At 39.9% G+C, this 22500-nt stretch overlaps 1 protein-coding gene across 2 annotated transcripts in view; it reads left to right on the top strand.

The window, feature by feature from the left end:
- The window catches only part of gramd1bb (GRAM domain containing 1Bb), a 124664-nt gene that overhangs the window by 37280 nt on the left and 64884 nt on the right, over positions 1 to 22500 (top strand). The window contains exon 1 of one of the 2 annotated variants that reach the window (XM_040131519.1): positions 18489 to 18898. The exons of the other annotated variant lie outside the window; for it this stretch is intronic. Within the exon in view, the coding sequence (XP_039987453.1) occupies positions 18489 to 18898 (410 nt within the window). Of the gene's footprint in view, positions 1 to 18488; positions 18899 to 22500 lie in introns of those variants that run through there. 2 annotated transcript variants of the gene reach the window in all.

The raw sequence follows: 22500 nt of genomic DNA on the forward strand, positions 1-22500 counted from the left end.
GAACAGGCAGGGAGGACCCAAACACAGACACAAACGTAGGCAAATTCAGTGGAGAAACTTTAATTGAGGATAAACTGGCTTACAGGCAGATGGGTGGATAATCAGGCAGGTGAGCTGGCAGGGAGGGAGGGAGGGACAACAGGATTCTGGGGCTGGAGACAGGGGCGGAGGGGAACTGGGAAGCAGACTGTGACACGCTCATATTTTCCCTGAAGAGGCAGCTTTGCTAAACAATTGTATAACGTACGGAAAGGTCTATGAAGTTCCAGGGACAGAAGTAATGAATCCCTTTTTTCAGCCTGAGCAGAGCAGACTAATGGAAGTCAACCAGAAGCCATGTTTTTGATTTGATATGGGAGTTTAAATTATCTTAAGTGGCCAGAGGGAAAAAAAACAAAACATTGGATGGACAGCATAATGTATGTACGTAATGTAAGTTACTGACAGATTTGAGCTATAGAAGCTTCCGCAAGCCTTCCCCAGAGCCTTATTGCCTCTAGTAAAAAGTCTTTTTGTGACAGTGAATGATGTTGATTGTAATCAGATAATAACTGTAGATCTGTCTCTGTCTCATCGGTTGGACTGTGTGTCTCTCTCTCAGTCACTTTTCTATCAATAGAAACATTGTCCAGTGTCTCCACAGAATCCAAGAATTGAGCTGTTTCTGCACGACAGCAGCCTTTTGCATGCTCCATGCACAAGGCCCCGGAATAAGTCACACTCAGAGAGGGAGGTGTGGAAACACACAAATACATAAACACACACAGTTTAATCACACACTGGCGGACAGACTGCCCACATTGTTTGTCTGTAACCTTTAACCCTTTGTTCCCTATAGAGGCAGAGAAGGTCAGGCTTCATGAATTGTGACATAACAAGTCACTGCAGACTGTAATCTTCCCTGTTTGTGCCATCTTTAAAAACTGGTCAGTCACTGATGAAGTTTAACTTGATGGTACTGAAAAGGGTCCAATGAAACTTGGATTTATCCATTAGTGTGGAAGTACAACTTCCAGTCTCACACAGGACATGTGAACATGAACAGGTAGAGTGATTGTGGACATACCATACACTGTGAATGTTGCACAATGCAGCAGTCCAAGCTGTCACTGGCTCTTTATGCCCACCTGCATTACAGGGTTGATTCTTTACAGTGTGATGGCAACAAAAACAGGCAAGTGTGAAAGGTCAGCATGGTCTATATCATAATAAAAACACAGAACAACATATTAGAAAGGCTTAATGATTTCAGGGGAAATCTACTACGTCACTGTTTTATAATTTTGTGGTATTGACCTGTTTAATGTCTTTTTTGAAGCATTTGTTGAAAAAAAAAACAACCCAACAAAATTCAGTGACTTCCGAGATGTGTGAATTCTATATGTATGTACTTCCACCTACCTATTTCAGTCTGCACTTGCAGTACATATATTTGTAATTAATGTCAGCTATGCATTAAAAACCATAGCAGTGTGACTAACTTGTGTTTATTTTGGTACACATATAAACATGAAACATACTGTAAAGCACGGTTTGTTGTAGTATGTTACTGCATGAATGTGTTTCTTTGCTTAGAGATCATCATTGTCTTTCTTGGAGCAGCACTTATACAGTGCTTATAAAGAGTATCCAGCCTTCTCTGAGGTTTTATTTTTAACATCACCTTTTTTGCTGAGTTGGTCGGAGTGTTCCTTTGTCCTTGTGGTGGAGGTTTTGTCACAATACTGACTGCCCAAAAGTTGGACCTTCCAAATTTAGTATCTATACTGTAATCAATCGAACCCCCTTGATTACACGCACTAGGTGATCTCCATTAAACCAATTATTTCACTTCTACCAGTTTGCTACAACAGTGATGATTTAGGTGTGTCCTATTCAAGGCGGTGAATACTTATGCAAACATTTGCAGTTTGTATTCTTTATTTGTAATTATTGTAGATCACTTTGTAAAGATCTGTTTTCACTTTGACATTAAAAGGTAATTTTTTTTATTTATAAGTGTCAAAAATCCACATTAAATCATCCTTGATCCAATGTTGTTAAACAATAAACCTTCCGTAGTCCCATAGTTTGGGCACTGTAAATTCAACAAATGTCCAATGTCGCAATTTAAATATGTGATTAAAAAACAAAAAAGAAGTCCAACTAGTGTTCCTTTACTCCAACCTGAGATCACATGTGTTGATTGAATAATGGAAACATCTGAACGTGTTTATGCCCCGACTCCCAGTGCCTTTCTCTGGTGCACGAATCGGAGTTTGGAGGATCCCCTGGAACCTCCCGTCCACTGCTACGGGCCCACCGCTGCGCGCAGCACAGCACGAACACCCGATCCACAGATAGACGAGGAGTAATGGATACCCTCGTAAAGAGTTGGAATTTAAAGCCGAGTCGATCAGGAGCAGCGCGCAGGCCACTAAGAGGTTAAAAGAAGGGAGGTCATTTGCGGCGTTTGGTCAGACACTGATAGGTCACCGCTCGGTGGTCTGCTCTCTGCGGCTCTCATCCGTGAGGCGCAGGCTCGCGGGTCCCCGCCTCCAAGATGCGCTTGACTGTTTTTTGAGGTGGTTTATTCCGCCGGGCAAACAGAACGCCACGCTTCACCGGATTTATCTGTACCCGTCGGCATGGATGGGCACGGTCCATGAAGCCAATCCGCCGGGTGCGCTGCCCGTGTGGGACAAGTTTGTAGAAGTTGGCGGGGGCGAATCGAAGGTAAAAACGCACCTCGGACACTGATGAAACATGTCAGACTTTTACCGGGGCTCCTCCGAGGTCCACTGCCCTCCTGTTGGAGCTGGCGGCGGTCGCTTTGTTGTGCGCTGTCGGTCTGAAAAAGCACAAACCGAAACGACGTCAGTTGAAGTCGGTAATAAAAACAGACGAAAGCCCAACGTGCGACAGAGATGGGAAAGGTATATGTCGGGATTGATGACACACGTCGATTAAGCCGCGCCGAGTAAAGAGTTTATTGATTATATTGATTAAACAGACGGGCCCTAATGACTGTAGCCTAGAGTTTCCTGCATCACTGCGAGCAAAGGGACTCTAACGCAGCTGCACTTGCTGTCCAGCTCCCGCTGCCTGTACGAGACAGATGCTGTGCTGGGAATCACCAAACTTCACGAAGTGTTCGAATAAACATCGCTATCCAAAATTAGAGTTCGGGCATAGGTGGAGGAGAAGCTCCCAGTGCCCTGTAACTTGAGGCTTCATGTCTGAATAATGAAGGAAAGTACCCGGCGTTGTGTGCGGCGCCGTGCATCAGTCGCAGGGTTGAGGGCTCGCCCCCGGCTCCTCCTGTGTCCGTGTCCCTCCATTACCCCGAGAGACCATCCAGCTCAGCCCTAAACCCCGATTTTACCATCTGATAGTTGTGGTGTCTCCATCGTATGTAGAGAGGTTGACTAAAAATCAAAGAGGAATTTTTCACCAGGGATTTTTCTTGGTTTTGTTTTTGCTTATTGATTGTGTATTCTAGTTCAATTTGAATTATGGCCGGATACATGAAATGAGAAAATTTTCACTTGCTTCTTTATGTCGACTCTCGTGTAGTTTATTTGCAGTCTAATGAATTCTGAATGTGTTTCCTTAAATTGTTTTCTCGTATTTCACTTATAAACTTAAAGTCCTCTACGCAGCATCGATCGTGCTGGAGAGAACAAAACAGGAATGCAAAGGGCTTACTGGGTGCATATAGGCCATAACCTGATACATGTAGACCACCAGTCAAATAATGGTCCTGCTTGTTCTACGTCATAACCTTGGCACTGATTGCAACATTCTTGGCTGACCTGGGCACAGGAAAAAGTTGTAACAAAAAGTTTCAGGTATAAGCAGGCAGAAGTGTACACAGTTCCGTCAAGCATTTTGTTCGTTTTTGTTGCAATGTAGTCCTTCTTATCTGTCTCATTTGTTCCCAACTTTGAACATATTTCCTGTGCACATTGCCACCTTGTCTGTAGCCGCCTTTACAAGGTCGTTATTGTGAGGGTTAGGTTGAATCATTTTTCTTTTTCATTTTAGTCACTCTAGCTAAAATGTTTTTGTGCTTGTTTTTGTTAATGCTCTAACATTCTTCTGAACAGGAGAGTTCTTCCCATATATAGCTTTGCAATCTTTATTTTGAGCAAAGGAAGATGGCCTATAAGTGACATTTATATAACCTCTGTATTGCTGTGGACCTACTGATACACCCTCAGGCTTTTTTGGACACACATTTGGGAATCGCTCACTACTTTTTAAGCTAATAACCTGAAGCCGATCACAATGGTGCTGTATTACATGTGTACTACAACACAGAGTAATCAGTGCAATAGTTACGGTTGGCCTAAGGAAGGAAAATATTTGCCACCTGCAGTAGGTAAATGCAGTACAGGCTATAAGAAAGTAATAAAAAACAACAAAATGAATAAATGAACGTAGTGTGGCATAGACTGACAAGGACACAGATTTTTGATTGGTTGGTTTTACAGTGTGGCTGCCGTCCAGCTTTTTGAGAGGACCCGTCTGCTACGTTATGCACCTGCAGCGCAGCATGTTTTGAGGAAAACTCTTTAGGGGTGCTTGAGTTGAGTCTGCTGTTTGTTCCCATGTGTCACAGCAGGATCTTGTTCAGCTCAGTATGTGTTTGTGTTTGTGTCTGTGGACGTGTGTGTGTATATATATCTATATATATCTAATATATATCTATATCTATATATATAATATATACACACACATATCTATCTATATATATATATACACACACATATCTATATATCTACATATATATATATGTGTGTGTGTGTGTGTGTGTGTGTGTGTGTGTGTGTGTTTGTGTGTGTATACATATATATATATAAATATACATATATATAAATATATAATATTATATATAATATTATATATAATATACACATACATACATACATACATACATACACACACACACACACACACACACACACACACACACACACACACACAGATCAGCCAAAACATTAAAACCACTTCCTGGTTTTATTGTTTTGGCTGATCGGTGTATATACAGTATATATCTGTATATTTCTTTGCAGGTGCCCAGTGGTATACTCTGTAAGGCATGATAGCCTGAATTTACTGTCTGACATTTTCCTTTCATACAGTAAGAACACGTGATATTTGAAGAAACTGTAAAAAATGAGCCCATTAAAGGATCATTTGACCTATTTGGAAAATACACTTAACCAAACACAAATGAAAGGAATAGTCTCAGTTTCCGTTCAGTCTCCAGCTCATAGCCCTGGGATTTGTTTATCCAAGCTGCACAAAAATTGGAAACCATTCAGCAAATTACTTATCCATGTAACTCAGCAACTAACTTCAGAATTAAAACTGGTAAAACATTTGCTTTTGGGAAATAGTTACAGTAAGTCTAAGAGCTATTTCTTAACCAACATGGTGACGGCAGCATGTCTTCACAGTGGAGTTGCCACCCTTGCATGTCTCTACCCTCACCAGTAAACTCTTGAATCTACTGCTTTTTTGGAGATTTAAATTACTGTGAAAAGGCCTGTAGCTCACTCGGAGCAAAACAACGTGCTGCCAACGAGAGCAGTTAGCACACTTAAACAGTTTGTGGCTTTTGCTGTGGCCATCTCTCTCTCTCTCTATCTGAATGAGACCACTTTGAATGCATCTCACAGTCCGATGTCCCCCAGTTTCCGACAGCCCCTGTTCTCTCAGCTGTTTATGACTGTCAGGCCTGGGAAAATGCCTCTTAACCCCTCAGGAAATGACAGTTGGTGAACAAAACCAAGCTGTTGCTTGCAGTTGTCTTTACCTCAGTGTTATTGCAAATAAAGTAGTTTTATAGTTTGTGTTCAAACATGAAATCCTTCAGAGTGACACCACAGGGAATTTTTTGGACGTACACTGCAAAATTCCTTTGATTGCGCTAAGTGATTATGTAAATCATTGTTCTCCCATCTTTTTTGGCTTTGTTCTGGTGATAGACATCTCATAGAGTACATTCCAAACTAATCTATCATCTCTCTAATCTTTCATCTCACATTTATTCAGAACATTATGTAGACTTTCAGACTACAGATATGTGCCAGATTAAGTGACAGTGATCAGTTCTGGAGTAAATGTAGGTTTTGTGGTCTGAGCTTTTTTCCTGTTTTGTATTCTGTGTGGTCTAGGCTTGGTTTTTCTTGTGTATTTATATTTGCCAAACAATGTTTGAAATCAGTTTAAATGCTCTTTCCCACCCTAGTGTTGTTACTGAAAAAGATACGGCTGAAGCTTGTTGCAGAAGTTGCTGAGAGGCTTGTAAAGGGCTTTATACCATCAGTTAAAACACCTCACTAGGAGAAATTTATAAATTAAGTCCTAAATTAAGTAAAATAATAAGTTTGTTACAAAACCGAGCTGTTCAGTGCATTAATTATCAAGTTATGAGAAGTTTAAGCTGTGAGAATGAGTTGTGACCACAGATCTAAAACCCGGCTCAGTTTCACATCCTCTGACAGGAGATGATTATATCTGCTAGATCTCTAAAAGTGACACCACCTGCTGATTTTGCTTTAATGTTAGAAGCAAGAAACTGGTAAATGACTTTCTTGTTATAGTGAAATTACAGAAGATTATACAGCATCTTCTAAACCAAAAATGAACCTACCAATCACTTCACAATTTTAGATAAGGAGAGTTTTGTTGTGTTCAGACCCTCCAGATTTCATTTTTTTCAGTTTTAGCAGCAGAGTTTTGGGCTGCTTGTACAAGACTAGTGCAGAGTTAGTACAGCCAGATGGAACTCTACAGCAACACAAACTCATCACTCATATTAGCAATACCAAATGTGAGAGGAAGTATAGCTTGACATACCAAAATAGAATGTCTTGGCAGCGCTTCATTAACTAACGTCACTTAATGGCTCATAATTACTGTCATAAAACTATAATCTAGTAACCCCAATCAGACCTAATTCAGACAAAGCTTGCCGTCTTTTAGATTAAAACACTGTTAAGAACCATAAACTGGCTTTGTATTTGGTAGCTTGAATGCAAAATCCAGAGCTTCCAGTTTGATGCTTCTTTATCTCACTATGTGTGAATGTGAATGAGTTTTTAGTTTACAGTATCATTGAATTTATTAAGGCTCTTTAGGGCTGAATCTGATCAGACTTGTGTCTGTTATCCATGTTACTGTATGGGAGTGTTTCACTGAGGTTGTGACATGCAGCCCTCTGAAAATCCAAAACTTTGTGAAGAACATGGAGATGTTATAGATATGAAATTAAGCTTTAATCTGCAACTACATGGCCTATTTTTATATCTCAAATTTATTCAGAACAGACTTTGGCTGATTCTGATCAGCACTGTTCATTCACAGCATCCCCAGTGCGTACAGTACCGGCCATTAAAATGCAATCATTTTGAAACCAACCGTACACATTTGGTCTGATTTTTTTTTTTTTCGGATTTAGTTGATTCAGTTTGTCTCAACGTCATCACGTCACAGTTGTGAGACTGATTCAACTAAGGTGCTTCTTCACTACAGTCTGATATAGTACTACATACTGTGCTGTACTTCACCAAAGAGCTGTGCCTGTTTCAAGCATGTAACAAGGCTATTTTTAGAAGGCAGGGTGGTTAAATAAGAAATGAAAGCTGGGGTTTTGATCAGTACATCAAGTCTCTATAGACATGGACCAAAGAGAAGGAGGAGGGAGCCGTTTTTATGATGTGGATGGTGGGACGTAGGATTACCTGCCAGCTGTGATTGGAAAAGATGCACTCTAGGTATTCTGTGTAATACATAATACAATTTAATTAGCTTTACGTTAAAGTTTGTATATGAAGTCAAAGAAACATTTGTGAGGAAGCCTTGTGGGATTGTCTATCAGCATGTCTTACTGCTTTGCAGCGATTAATGTAACCTTTCTGTAAGTAATTTGACTCATGTCTGAAAATAACCTTGCTACTATATTTATATTTAAAATGAAACCATTTTACCATAAATAACTTCCCTGGCTGGTATATAGCACAGACGCAGAGCTTGAAGAAAGAGAGTTCTGTTTTAAATCCAGTCATTTACAACACAATGTGTTCCTTCATTCTTCTTTACAGTGAGTCGGTGTGCACTCAGACACCAGTCTGACTGCTGCTCTAGTAAGATTTATACAGTAGATTAAGACAGGAAAGGGAAAAGGGAAAATGCATTGAAGCCTGTTACATGATCAGACTTCATAATCTCATCATAGCTTCACAGCGCACGTAATACTTGCCCATCAGTACTGCAACCCTGTTGCAGGATGTACTCCGACATGAGTGAGTAATTGCTCAGTGATAAGGTTTTATCCGAGGAGCGGGTTGTTAAATATGGATTTCACATTGTAACACATCAATAGCATCATGCCTGTGGGAAAATGTTACGCAGACACAGTGTATATATATTTTATGTGGCAATATTATTTCATCTTATTTGTCTCACCTTTTTGTTCATTCCATTTTTGACAGCACTTTTGTTAGATGAAGGGGTCTCATCTTACACACATCAAATTTCACTCAGTTTCTTAATTTCTTTTTTGAATGTGTTTTTTATTTGTTGAAGCACCATAATCACTTGTAATTAACATAATTTATTTGAATGGCAATTTGATGACTGCTTTTGTCGGTGTAAGAAGCTTGAATCTTGAGTGTGTAGAAGGACATATGGTTACCTATGGTACTTCCTTTCTTTTGCTGGTTGGCCATTGACCCTGTGACTGATGCAGTGATACCAGCACTAAACCTCTGCTGCAACCTACCAGCAGCTCTCCGTCCAGCATTTTCTCCATTTTTTTCTATTTACATTTACCTGCTAAGGAGAAGACAGAATAAATTAGTAAAAATGCACTCTGCAAACCATTTGAATAACCTGTTTTGGCGACATGCCTTCACTCAATGATGGTAGCTGCAGCTCAAATTATATCCACTGTCACAGCTGTGACACCACCAGTCACATTGTAATCATTACACTTTAGTAAAATATCAAATACATAGGTGAATAATTTACCTTTTTTACTGGGAAAATTTCCAGAAGGTTTGCTTGACCTAAAGGGAAACAGTATCCACGAAATTTGTATCCTGTATCTTCACACGCAGTAATAAATGTTGTATTGCATTAATATGCTGCTTAATTTGAGGTGCAGGATTACCCACGTAGACATGAGATGTGATTTTAAAAGAAATATAGACTTCTGTGTTCCAAGGATTGTTACAGCAGCCTCCTTATTGTAATAGTTATTTTCAGTCTTTATCCACCATGACAGAGATTTCCCAGTCCTCAGATGCTCTATGTTTCGTGCCCTTGTAAAGAATTCATTTGACCAATCAGAGCATTTTACGTTGCACGTTTTTTCATGAGTGTTTGTTTAATCAGCGTTAGCATGCCTCTGTAATCTGCCCACCGTCTTTGACATTGTGTTTACAGGGACACAGTGCTAAGAATAGAGAGGCAGGGAACAACAGAGCTTAACTTTGCTGGTCAGTAATGACGCGTGAAAGACAAGCAATCACACGATTGCTCTGCACTGTGTGGCCATCACAGCGATGGAAAACTGTGATCTCTGCCTCAGCTGTAACAGCAAAGCTACGCTGTGGGAGGTCCAACTGTTGACTTCACTAATGTATGCATGGCAAAGTGCACAAGGCACTGTGACACAAGATGGATAGACCATAAGGGTCCTTCCTGCTGTGCACTGTATTTTTTTTATTTATTTATTATTATTATGCTGCACAGGTGTATCAACACGCTCTCCAGCTAGAGTGCAGTGTTTAACAGTGTTTCCCTTTCCTAAGACATGACTGTGAAGAAAAATCACTAATCTGTTAATTTAATCAAAAAATATCAATGCATACAAATTCATGGCAGTAGCTAGTAACCACACTCTTGGACTAGATTGTCAGCCATGCCAATATGCTCAACCTTGCCTTCACCTGTTCACCTGAATTGAGCCCAGTGATGCCAGAGTACGACGTGAGGCTACTAGAACGTGTGAAACTGTAACAATAAACGTTGTCTTGCCATGTGTGTGTGTCTGTGTGTGTGTGTGTGTGTGTGTGTGTGTGTGTGTGTGTGTGTGTGTGTGTGTGTGTGTGTGTGTGTGTGTGTCTTTGTGCATTTTTATAGATCCACACTGCACATGTTTATTTAAACATAAATAGTGCTATAAAAGAACATGCATAGATGATATTTTCTCAGTCAGCAGTTGCTCCCTTCTTTTTTACATCTTCATCTACCCTTCGGCTTATACAGTATGAAGGCATTTCATTAATTCATTTCAACACTTATGAGTTCTGGATGATTTAATAATGCAAGCAGAGTGAATGAATAGATAATTATTATCTTAATCATTTATAACATACCAGGACAGCATTAGTAATGACACAGTTAGAGCTTATTAAAATAGAAATGCATCATTTCAAAAACATAATAGTAAGGTTGGGTTCTGAGAGTTTAATTTTTGATCTAGATCCCAGTTGGTAAATAACTGGACTGTTGAAACAAAACAATTGTTTTATTGAATATTTATGACCTAATTCTCTTTTTTATCAAAAAAAGCAGTGTACAAAATATTAAGAGAGACATTTAGCTGAATATTAATCCTGGCTGAATATAGTATAATAAAGAATATGCAGATATGTTTAACTCTTAAAGTTTTGGTTTCATTGTCATGAAATGTTTGACTTCACCAAATGGGTATTTGCAAAGTGAAATGCACAGTATTCCAGCCTTTTAGCATTGACCTTTAAACAGCCCAATTGCTTTAAGTCAAATATTTGTGAAAGTCCCTTGATGGTGAAATCCAAACATAATCTATAAAATTTGGTTGGCTATCTCTATGACACTGATTGCAGTGTTTGAATTTACATCTTTAGTGACAGAGTCTCAAAATTAGTGGTAAATCTGCGCCTTATTGATAGTCAGTTTTTTAATTCAAGCCTTTTATGTGACCAGTACATGGATATTACTGTATCTTGGATGAATATGGGCCCATCTCCAAATTACCTTTATTCTCAGAGTTATAGAAACATAATCTGCTTGCAAGTTCCAGAAGTAGCCAGGAAATCTCAGTCATGCTTATTTCAATACTATAGCACTGATTCTGATATGCTCCATATCTCCAATGATATTTTGATGGCAGATTAAGGCGTGTGCTCTGTGTTGGTGTTTCTTGACCTCAGTGCTGCCTTTGACACGACCGATCAAGCTACTAATGAACAGACTGATCAGCTGGTGTCCTAGTAAAAGGGTTTTAACTGTTTACTTTCTGGTTTTTAAACAGAAACCTTTTGTGTACTGCACATTCAAAACTTATATTTGCATGCTGTCAAAATTACATATGGGTAAGCTCAACTCTCCATTATTAGTCCTTACCTGTTGTCCATTTATGTTCCAACCAAAGGATACATTATTTGTTGACATGACATTGCATCTCATTAATATTCTGTTGACAATATCTGTCTTGTGACCACAATGGCTCACAATTTATTTCTTCTGAACACAGAAATTGCAGACATGCCAACCTGTATTCATTTTTGCGTGGCAGATAAGCATTTTGACATCAAAGTACGCTGGTACAATTTTTCACTCTGAAGTACACAAAAAGCTGGTGACACCTTGTGAGTTTGACCAGTTGCGCAGTACTCAGGACTACGCCAACGAGTGTCTAGCCTGCTGAAAAGCAAAATAGGAAGAAAAAGTGTTCGACCAATCGTAGCACTGGATTTGTTCCCCTTGCCTTCATCCACCTACGAAAAAAATACAAGCGGGGATGATTTCATTTCAAGGGACTGTATCTAAGATCCACGAACTGACAGAAACACTTGATTTTTGACCTTGATTTTATATCTCTCATTCCCCTCTCTCTGTCTCTCTCTCGTTCCACAATTCTTTGAAGTCTTTTGGAAAGGTAAAAGGACTGGGGGACATTTGAGATTTTGAATTGAGTTAACATTAGCCTAACTTTACGTATTTATTTTCAAGCTAGCTTGCTTGTTCACCACAGCGACACTGAATAAGAGAGCTGCGACCCTCTTTGATCGCTCCGCCACGTGGTCGATTGGTTCCTGTAGCTCTTAATAGTTCCAAACAATTCCACGGTGTCAACCTGTTTGAATGGCTTTCAAGTGAGTGAGACCAAAGCAGTGACTATATTTGCTGCAATTGTTGGTGAATATTAACACATCGTGTGCACTGATTACTACGTTTACTACATTTTTGGTAGCATTTTTTCTGGGGGAGTGATGGAGAGACAACTTTTAAGTTTTTCTATGTTTAATTTTGGATGGAAGGGGGATTGCTCCCATAACAAAGAATATGTTTACATTATGTATGCATTATTATTTTTCTTGTGCTTATATAGTCCTAATTACTCACATCCTAATGTTATCTTATGTTAACACTTTTAAACATGCACAGCAGGTGAATATCAATGAATGCAAGCAACTGCTTAATTTAAGCCAAGAAAGAAGTTTGGTCAAAATAAATAAGGCAAACAACTGCATTCAACAAAACATTTTTTTATAAGATATCCAGGGAGAAGGTAGATAAGTTTTTCCTTGAATGGGGAGTCTTCAGAGAAACTCATTTGAGTTCCTACAAAGACAGCAAGCAGGCCAGGAAAGGCATGCAAGTGTTCAAAATAGCCATTGCAATCCTTCACCGCAACAGTAGGAAGAAACTGAGATCTGGACGCCTGGCCGTGAGCACTCAATAAACTTCACTGGATGATAACTGTTCAAAACATGTCCAGACACATACAAGAATCACAGAGTTGAGTGCGAACCCTTAGCAAAAACATCAATAGGTCAGGAAAGGTACGGAAATTGTAACCTGTAAAGTAACTAAAGCTGTCAGACAAATGTAGTGAAGTAAAAAGTACAATATTTGTCTCTGAGATTTAGTGGAGTAAAAGTGTAAGGTTAAATTAAATGGAAATACTCAAGTAAAGTACAAGTACCTCTATTTTGTGCTTAAGTACAGTACTTGAATAAATGTACTTAGTTACATTTCTCCACTGGAAGCAGACAACAGGCCCCAGAGGAGACCAGGTCTTGAGTCAAGTCGAGCCTGTTGCTGCTGGAGAGAACTGGGAGTAGTAAAGAAAATGAAACTGTCCTAAAGTAATACACTGAAGGACATAGATTAAATACACATCGAAAACCAATGTTTCTCAAACATTTTCATGAGGTTGAGAGAAAACCTAGAGTTAGGTCCATATGTATTTGGACATTTGGCATGATCTCTGTTATTTTGGCTCTGTACTCCAGTATATTGAATCTGAAATTAAATGAGTATGGACTTGAGTGCAAACTTACAGCTTAAAGTTGTTGGTATTTTCGGATGTATCAAGTGAACCATGCAGTAATTATCAGCAATTGACAGACTGCCTATTTCAGAAGATCAAAAGTTATTGGACAAGTTCGTATAGACCTAAATAAAAGGGTCACATTAAGTACTTGGTTGCAGATTCTTTGAATTTGATAGATGAATAATAAATTCCCTAATATTAAAGCTGAAGGTCTGCACTTTAAACCAATAATCATAGTTTCATTTCAGATCCTATGGGCTGAAAGAAGGAGCCAAAATAACCAATAATAGTGTGTTTTTCCAAATACATATTGATCTATCTGTATAAATCCCAAACCAACCATACACCTGTAGGCTAAACCAACACCTAAATTTGCTTTAGTGAAGAGTGGGACTATACAAGACTGTAAATACCTGTCTTATGTATGTTTCAGTTTCTAAATGTACTGCTATTGTCAGTCTAACAGTTTTAATTACTGAGGGAATCCTATCAATTTAATTTTCTTTTTAATTTTACTTATTTATCGTTCTTTTTTGTCTTTTTTGTGATGTTATATTGTCATGTTATCATGTGTGTGTTATGTGTATAATTTTCCTGTATTAAATACATAAAAGAAAGGGCAAAAATAATGATTATTATAATCCCACATGTTCAACAGCTAGAACTTGAGACTTACTGTACCAGTGACTATAGGTCAAACAAGCACACTGTAATGTTCTCTTTAGACTGCACTCAACAAAATCTTTATTTACTATATAACTGTTTCATCGGCGTGATCAAAGTTGGTCCTCAATTCCAACACCACAGTAGAATTGCCCTATTTGTCAAAAGATATTGTAGTTTCTGGTGTATGCATTTCTTTACGCACAAGGGACTGATAGATTACAGTTCACCGTTATTAGTCAGAGTAGCCATAAATATGAGGAGTGTTGATAGCTTAAATTCATCACCGTATTTTATCTAACAACTGTAAAAAATATGACTTCAGTTTTTTGGTTATGCAAAAGCAGCTGACCTAAGAGACTGTTTTGAGTGCAGTATGAATAGAGTGAATACATTCCAGTTGTGTCTTTCAGTAACAAGCCTTTTCTCTTTGACCTAGTCCCACCACAAGGCCATGCAGTCTTAGGAGCCATTTTTCTATCCGTCCCTTGATACACACAATGATGCACTGTTTAACAATCAAACAGAATTAACCAAGGAACAACCATGCTGGCTACAAGCTAGCCATGTTACCTAGTTCAGCTAGCTACCATTCATTGAAATCTGGTGTACTAATGCGGCTGCAACTAAGTGTTGCTAACTTTAACAACAAATCCAATAACCGAACAATAACTACATGTTAGTAAATGTAGGCCAACTGACATCTGGTTATGGTAGCTAGTCATAGCAGCGTCAGTCCCTAAAATCAACATTACATTTTTCAGAGAATAGGATTTGTGGCCAATCTGGGCAGAGACACTGTTTACAAACTTGTTTGTTGAGCACAATTTGACATTATCTGTAGCTGACCATGCTAGACCATTATTTGAAAAGATGTTCCCTGATAGGCACACTGCCAACCATTTCGGCTGTGCCAGAACCACAACGGCAGCCATAGTAAGAACACTTGACTTAAACGATGAACAGAACATTAATGATGACCCATTCCCCATACAGTATTGCAACTGATGGTCGCAGACATGGGTGATGTCAAGCTTAATCCTGCAGTTGTCCATGTCTATGATCCCAGTGGCAGCAAAATAATAATATTGCTGCTTAAACTCGTTTAGTGTAGAACATTACTGGTGCTGCTGGGATTAACACAAGGAGTTGCAGCATTCATAAAGGCAGATAATTCCCCCATCTAAGTAGTCCGTTGTGCATGCCACCTCATGCACATAGCTGCTGAGAAGGCAGCAAGACAGCTTCGTGTCGGCATTGAGGACCGGTTTATCACAATATATTACTACTTCAACAAGAGCCAATAGAGGAAAACTGTGCTGCATCACATCAAAATTCTGTGTGATGCTGATGTGTGAGAGATTCTGAAGTTGTCCTCTACAAGATGGCTATTTCTTGGAAGATGTGTCAATTGGCTGCTCCAGCAGTGGGAACCTCTGACACTGTTTTAAGCAGAAAAGGCAGCAGGGAAGAAAACAAAGCCAGTGCCTCTAAGCTCTGTTAAGGGAGCAGAACCCAAGAAGAAATTCTGTCAAGAGAAGGCAGGGAAAAAGAGGAAGGAAGAAGAGAAAGTGATGACAAAACCAAATATGGTTTACAAGTTCTTGATTAATCCACAATGAAAGCTTTATGTACTCCTTTTGAAACGGACCACTCCTCTGTTGGAAACTACAGACCAAACTCTTCAGAAGGAGGAACCTCCCATCTTTGGACATTAGATCTGCAGCTTAAAAAATTCTCCCTTCCTTCTGCAAAGCTGAACATGTTCTCAAAATTATGGATGAGGTTAAGCGAGAATTTAAGCCTGCTCTTTACAAAAAAAGAGAATACAAGCTGACTTCTCAGGAGTTGTCCATTGGCTATGAGACACGTTATTCATTGAGAGTCAGTGTAACCTTTACTCAGGACAATTCTTTAGTGATGTGAGGAACTACCTCACAACAGCAGCAGATGAACTGCTGCAAGATTCCACAGTGGCAGACATGAATATATGCCAAACTGCTACATTCTCCTTGGGTAAGAGACAAGGCAAAGTAGGGGATAGTGGATGATGTTGAAGAGAAGTTCCAGTTGTTTCAATCGACAGGCCTGGATGATGGTATCCTTACGAGAGCCAATGATGCTTGGGGAGAATTGGGTCTGATGGGAGCAGGACCACGAAAGCTTTTTGCAAATCTTTCTATCATGCTGCGTGTCCTTGTCATTTTTCACAGTAATGCAGACCATTAAAGAGTCTTGAGCTTGGTGACCAAAAACAAAACCCAGTATTATGTCAGCCTTAGTACTGTTATGCTAAGTTCTCTTGTGACCAGAAAGGCCATGATGGCTGCCAAAGACAGTGTGTCACATGGACAATTTTAGTGACACCTTGCTGGTAAAGGCCAAGTCTGCCACTTACGAGGCCAAGCTGCAGAATGTAAGTTCAGCTAACACCTGAACTCTGTGTTACTGTCAGCTAAGTAAAACTGACAAATTGAAACCATTGTGTCAGGTGGAAGAGAAGTGGAAGTCCAAGTTTCAGGATGCCAAATATGAGTCTTTATAATCACTTAAGATGCTTGGCTGCTGCTTTATTGCCCTCTGCCAGAAACCTTGGAGTCATTTTTGTCTTGGCCTTACAGTATCTTCTGTAGTGTAGTCAGTACAGTTGTCAAATCCCACTACTTCTAAGTCCCTGGATCATCTCTAATATCAGGCCTCTTCTCACTCGTCCCATTTAAGAAAAGGCTTTTCAATGCTCTCACTTTCTCTATGAAAGATTACTGAATGGTTGTGAACCTCTTTGACCCAAAACAGCAACAAAGCTTAGATTTACAGTAGAGACCACATTCAATCAGATTCCAAAACAATTTCACTACCCCCATCAACATTTCTGATTTGCTAAATCCATGCCAGAAACATACAGAAAACATATTGCCTTTTTTGTCAGAGCTCTTTGAGGGCTGTGAGAAGAACGCAGATGGTTGTGTTTACTATTTATGTATCTTAACACTCCCGCTCCAACTACATGCTTTATGATGGTTCTCTACCATATCTCATTTTATATTTTTCTTCTGTTTGCTTGACAGTTGCACCTGCAAAACTGACAGGTGTGGTTTGGCCTGTATTCAGCAAAACATCAAGGGTTTATCACATTGGCACCTCGGCCAGTGTCAAACACTTGGTGAGAGGGTTCTTTTGTTTCCTGATTTTTAAAGGTATCTTCACTCTGGTGTATACTTGAGTGCCCTTTAACCGATGAAGTAGTTAGCCATCGCTCAGATATCTATTGTGTAAAGTGGCAGCAATCCATAGAGGTTGTCTGTTATCTCTGATTTGTTTTTGTAAACACTGACAGGACATTGAAGAATCTGTAATTCATTTGATGCAATTTTTAAGGAAGAAAGGTGTCAGGGATTGATGATCTTGGGCTGGTGCATGGTGGTGGATAGGCAGTGTATGTTTAGTAGATCAGTTTGTTACCATGTGTGAGTGTGTTTGTGCATCTCATGAGAAACGCATCCTGTTTACCGTGATTGCTCATCATGGAATCTGCCTGTGTCTGTGTGTCTTCCTGTACACTATGCCTGCTTTTTTGATTATCTGCCTGTGTGATAAATTCTGTGTGAGACTGCTTAACTTGGTCACCATCACCCTCAGCCTTGCCTGTACCTTGCAGTCCTATCACCTCCCTCTAACCTGTAGGCTTTAACCACGTGGAGACAGCATCACACTGGGGCATAAGGCGGATCTTCCCCTCTGCATGGGCACAACCTGGGCTGACAGGGTCTTCCTCGGCTGCAGCAACGCCAAAATGAGCACAAAGTGACAACAAACAACCTCCCAGCCTTTTACACAACATCAGCATCAATATTGAAGGGCTGAAAGTTGGTGCCTTCCTCTTTGGCATTAGCAACAGTTAGGCTAAGGTAACAGCTTTGGCAGCTCGGACTGTAGCAAAGCCAATGTATAAGTGAGTGTGTGTGTAACTTCACCTGCCAGTTACTGGGGAGGACCAGCAAAGGAGTAGTGTTACACTCCCTGCTAGGCCTTATACATGTTTCATCTGCTGCTCTCAGAACAGAAGCCCCCTTTGTTATCTAATCCAGCCCTCTCTTCTGCAGCCTAAGAGACTGAGTTTACTGCCACAAGACTGCTCTTCACAGTCTGTCAGCCAGCCACTGAACTGATACATATCAACCAACAGCTGAGGAGCAGCAGGAGGACTTGTTCAGGCCCGAGATATCTGCTATCAGGACTTCTCAACCAGTCTTTCAATCCATTGGCTGGCATGTAGGCAGGACATTGAAATAAGTAAGAGGAACTGAGAGTGCTGTGTGAGGTCCACCAAAGATTGTCAAGGATCTAAATTGTGCCTCATCTGTTCAGCACTAAGCCTCAGCTTTTCCGTAGCTAATAGCCCTTCAAGCTGCAAAATTGCAAAATCTGCAGTTCTTGTAATCAAGGATCTCAAAAACAAGTTATTTAGGGGTTGTATTTGCATTTTAGTGAGCTAGTCAGGATCATGAGTGACACTCTTAGACCTCCTTCACTCCAGGTGAGCGTCCCAAATGACGCTCCGGCATACTCAGACGGAGCAAGCAATGCTGTGTCAGATGGTTCCATGCGATCCAGCTCCTCAACCCCGACTCTTCGGCGTAAGCGCTTCAAGATGCGCCGTATGAGGAATGTGCCCAGTGAGAGGGAGCTCGAAAGAGGGCGGCTGAACGACGGTCACGTCACAGCCCTATCTCACTCCGGCTCCAAGGAGTATCTCCAGCTGCCTTCCATTGAGATCACGCCATCCAGCGATGAAGATGCCCCCTCTTCCTGGTCCAGCTGCTCCACGCCCAGCGCCTCCCCTCGCCGCAAGCGTTTCCTGTTGAGGAAGTGGCTGAAGGTCCGAGAGAAGAAGGAACAAGGCAGTGAGAGCAGGTTGGTATGGGCCCTCCCTTCTCACTTCTCCCCATTCCCTTCCTCTCCCCCCACATCTTCCCTAATACCTCCATGCTGCTTCAAGGCTCCTGCTACCTGCACTAATGTGGTGTATCACTAACTGAAAAAGAGTTAAGTTTTGTCATGTCAACTCAGGTATTTTAGAAAATTGAACGTGTAGATTTGTGTTTAGCTTGAGGTTTCTTTTCACCTTTCAGAGTGGGATACTTGTTCAACAGCAAGCAGCTTAATGACTACACACAAGTGGTAGTTACACTGAGTGTTTTTCAGGCACCTTTCTTATCTTGTGCCCAAACTGAAGCACAAAATAGCTTTTTCACTTTATAAAACTGTTGCAAGCATCTACCTGAAACAATTTAGCACTGATGGTAGTAGAGTTAGGCATGTGGATGTGATGCAATTTCCTGTGTAGTTTTCTGGTCAATGGTGTGGTAATGTGTTTCAGGTCATTTTCAATAGATTGCTACATATTTTGTAACAGTCATTGACTCAGTATAGTGCAGACCTCTGCCCAGGGTTACAAAATTTCACAGGTTGCTTCCCCAAAGGAGAACAAATGTACACAGTAGATAATGTGTACTTAAGACAAAGGGCTCAGGATATACTGCAGGGTCACTTAAAAGGTTGGCCTGACAGCAGTACCAGAGGAAAGGTCCCTGGGGTTTACAAAATCAATGGGTTTCTTTTTTTGGATGCATGGTTGTGAGATACACTGACAACTGAGATACAGTATGTGATGGTGGCACAAGGGGGAAAGGTCATAGGGTGAGTAAAGTAAATCAGCCCTTTCAAATTTAAAGTATTTTGACAAATAAAGTGACCTTTACATAAATTTCAATCAAGGCCTACAAATCTTAAGAAACCTTACAATCTCTTTCAGATGAACTGATTAAGTTCATTAATGGTGCTATGAATTTACTTATTTGTAGGACTCTTTTTAGTATCAGAAAAGAACTCGGACAAAGTAGAGAGAGCAGAGTAAATTTACTCTTGAGAATGGAAATGAAATTAAATGTGTTTGTTGGTTTCCCTGAGAGTTTGTATCAGTTTCTGGTGCCATAAGGTAATGTGTCACTGAGTGTCAGTCATGGTAAAATGAAGTCAACCAAAGCAAATTTTACTCCATTTGCAGAGTTCATACAGTCCGCCAATTTCCGCATTAAACCTGCTTGTTTCATTCTACTCTTGTGTCTCTTCTACTCTAATTAGTCATGGGAGATTTGATTGAACGGGGCCTACTAATTTTTGGGAAGTAATGTAGTCTTTTCACAGTCTTTGACAAGTCCAGTTCTGTCTGTGGAAAAAAATTGAATATCTGGTAGCTATTTCTCCTTGTGTTCTGTCTTCTGTTTTTGTGTATCCTAACGCGCCAGTTGTCACTGGTAACAGATGGCAGACAGAACAGATTCATTACTCAGTCCGCCAGTGTGTTATCTTTTTCTGAGTTGAAGACACCAACTCTCCAGAGGCATGTGTGCATAACCCCGACAGCATCCATGAGTGTGAAATACTGTCATTATCCAGCGCACCATGAATATAACTCAGCCCCCCCAGGGTGTAATGTGGATTGTTGTTACAAGCGTTCCTCAGTTTGACACTATACTGTGGCGTTAAGTTGACAGGGCTCCTCCTCAGTCTGCTCCTTGTTATTAGCCGCATGTAGTATATAAAAAAATTTTTACTGGCTTAAAGCTGTGTGGGCATGACATTAATAATCCATATCTTCATGTTTATCTTCACTTAATTATTGATGAAGCAGAACAAGCAGTTTTTGTAATGTATAGCTGAGAGGACACAGTGAGCTGCTGTACACCATGTCCTCAATGATAGCTTTCTTACAAGTCAGCAATTGCTGCCCACATCCATTAGTTATTGATACTGTGTAGGCAGCTTTTTGTTTTTACTTATTTTTTATTTTTGGAGTTTTTGACAAACTGATATTTAATGAGAGACTGTTCCACAATAGCAACACAGTAAAAAGGCAGCTTCTGGCTTCTTCATTTAAGGCAATAAAGATGAATACACATTGGCTCTGGTGTTATAGCCATTTATAGAATTTGATTTTCTGTGAGCATGTATATACTCTAGATAAACAGTATACAGGAGCATCCCCACTGATGATGATGTAAATATGATTTAGCTATGAACTGTGCCTGCAACAGTCCCACACTCTCCATTACATAAGGTACAGTATTTAAGAATTACTAGAAAATGTAATTTGCATAACCTGCAAATTTGTTCCTCAAGTTCCTATTCAAAGTGGATGGGCATAATCTAAGGAACACTGGATCAGCGTTGACACATGAGGTTTCTTATAGTAATGCCATGATCTGAAATACAAGGCATCACATCATTTAAGTGGAAAACATAAACAATAGCCATGATTTTTTAGTAATGCGGGCGGGATGTGGCTCTAGGAATGGTAGTGTTGGTCTGTCGGTGTCACGGTCCAGCACTTCGGTCCAGACTAATTACCCTGAAATTTGGTACAGATATTCATGGTGCCCAGAGGATGAATCCTACTGACTTAGGTCACCCCCTGACTTTTACGGTAAGCTCCACTATTAGAGTTTAGAGACCAGCAAATGGAAAACCATGTCAAAGTTTTAATGTGTGACTATGTGACTGAGTCTTAAATTTTACGGTGTTCTTTCTCAGGGGCAACGTAGTCATACATTGTTTCTAGCTGCAGTAGTTCCATCCATTCCACTCCTTAAGCAAGACACTGGCCTTTTTCTTCCACCGGGACGCTCATGGCTACCCAGCACTTATACCCTCTGAATTATCTTTGTTTATGACAATTTCACAATTAATTTTATGAGAAATAAGAAACCATTTAACATCCCATTGTACATTTCTAGAGATATAATGTGCTAAAGAATAGTTTAAGTTGACAGCAAAGGCCAACTGTTTTTGGAATTAAACTACCAATACTTTTATCACAAAATCATGCCATTGTACCACTTTTAAGGATTACACATTACGTGTCATTGATTGCTTTTTGAACATGTACACAAAAGGTCCAGTACAATGAGTTTTTCTAGTTAATGTTTTGCACTCACAAATACTTCCATAGGGTTTGTGGAGTAATTCCCTGGTTAATACAAAAACATGGCAGAGCATTTATAGTAAACCAGATACTTGTGGGTTTTTTTATGGGTTCTGGTGCAGCGGGAACAACGTAAAAGAGGTTGTCTCATCATGGTAGCAGTTAATTATTCAAAAACATTTTATTAAGATACTACTTGGAGCTTTGAAAATTCTTGCAGTGCATCAGTACTGCTGTGTTATTTTTGAAAAAATTGATGCATAGCACCGTTAGTTACTTTAAGTCTGGCTGGTTCTGGTTCATGCAGTGTAGTTTTTTAATGCAGCTTCAGCTTTCTGAACATGATGCACTTTTCCACTCAGACTGCTTTAAATCCATGAAGCTTTTGTGATGAATAAAATGATGAGAATGTTGCAGTGTCTTTGATTTTAATCTGCTCTGACCTCAAAGTGGAACCTTAGTAATACAGTCTTAGTCCAGAACAAGTGTTCATACTTATCACGGTTCTTTGTTAATTTGTTACATTTCTGAC

The sequence above is a fragment of the Xiphias gladius genome, chromosome 7 (genome assembly GCF_016859285.1).
Source record: "Xiphias gladius isolate SHS-SW01 ecotype Sanya breed wild chromosome 7, ASM1685928v1, whole genome shotgun sequence".
NCBI lineage: Eukaryota > Metazoa > Chordata > Actinopteri > Istiophoriformes > Xiphiidae > Xiphias > Xiphias gladius.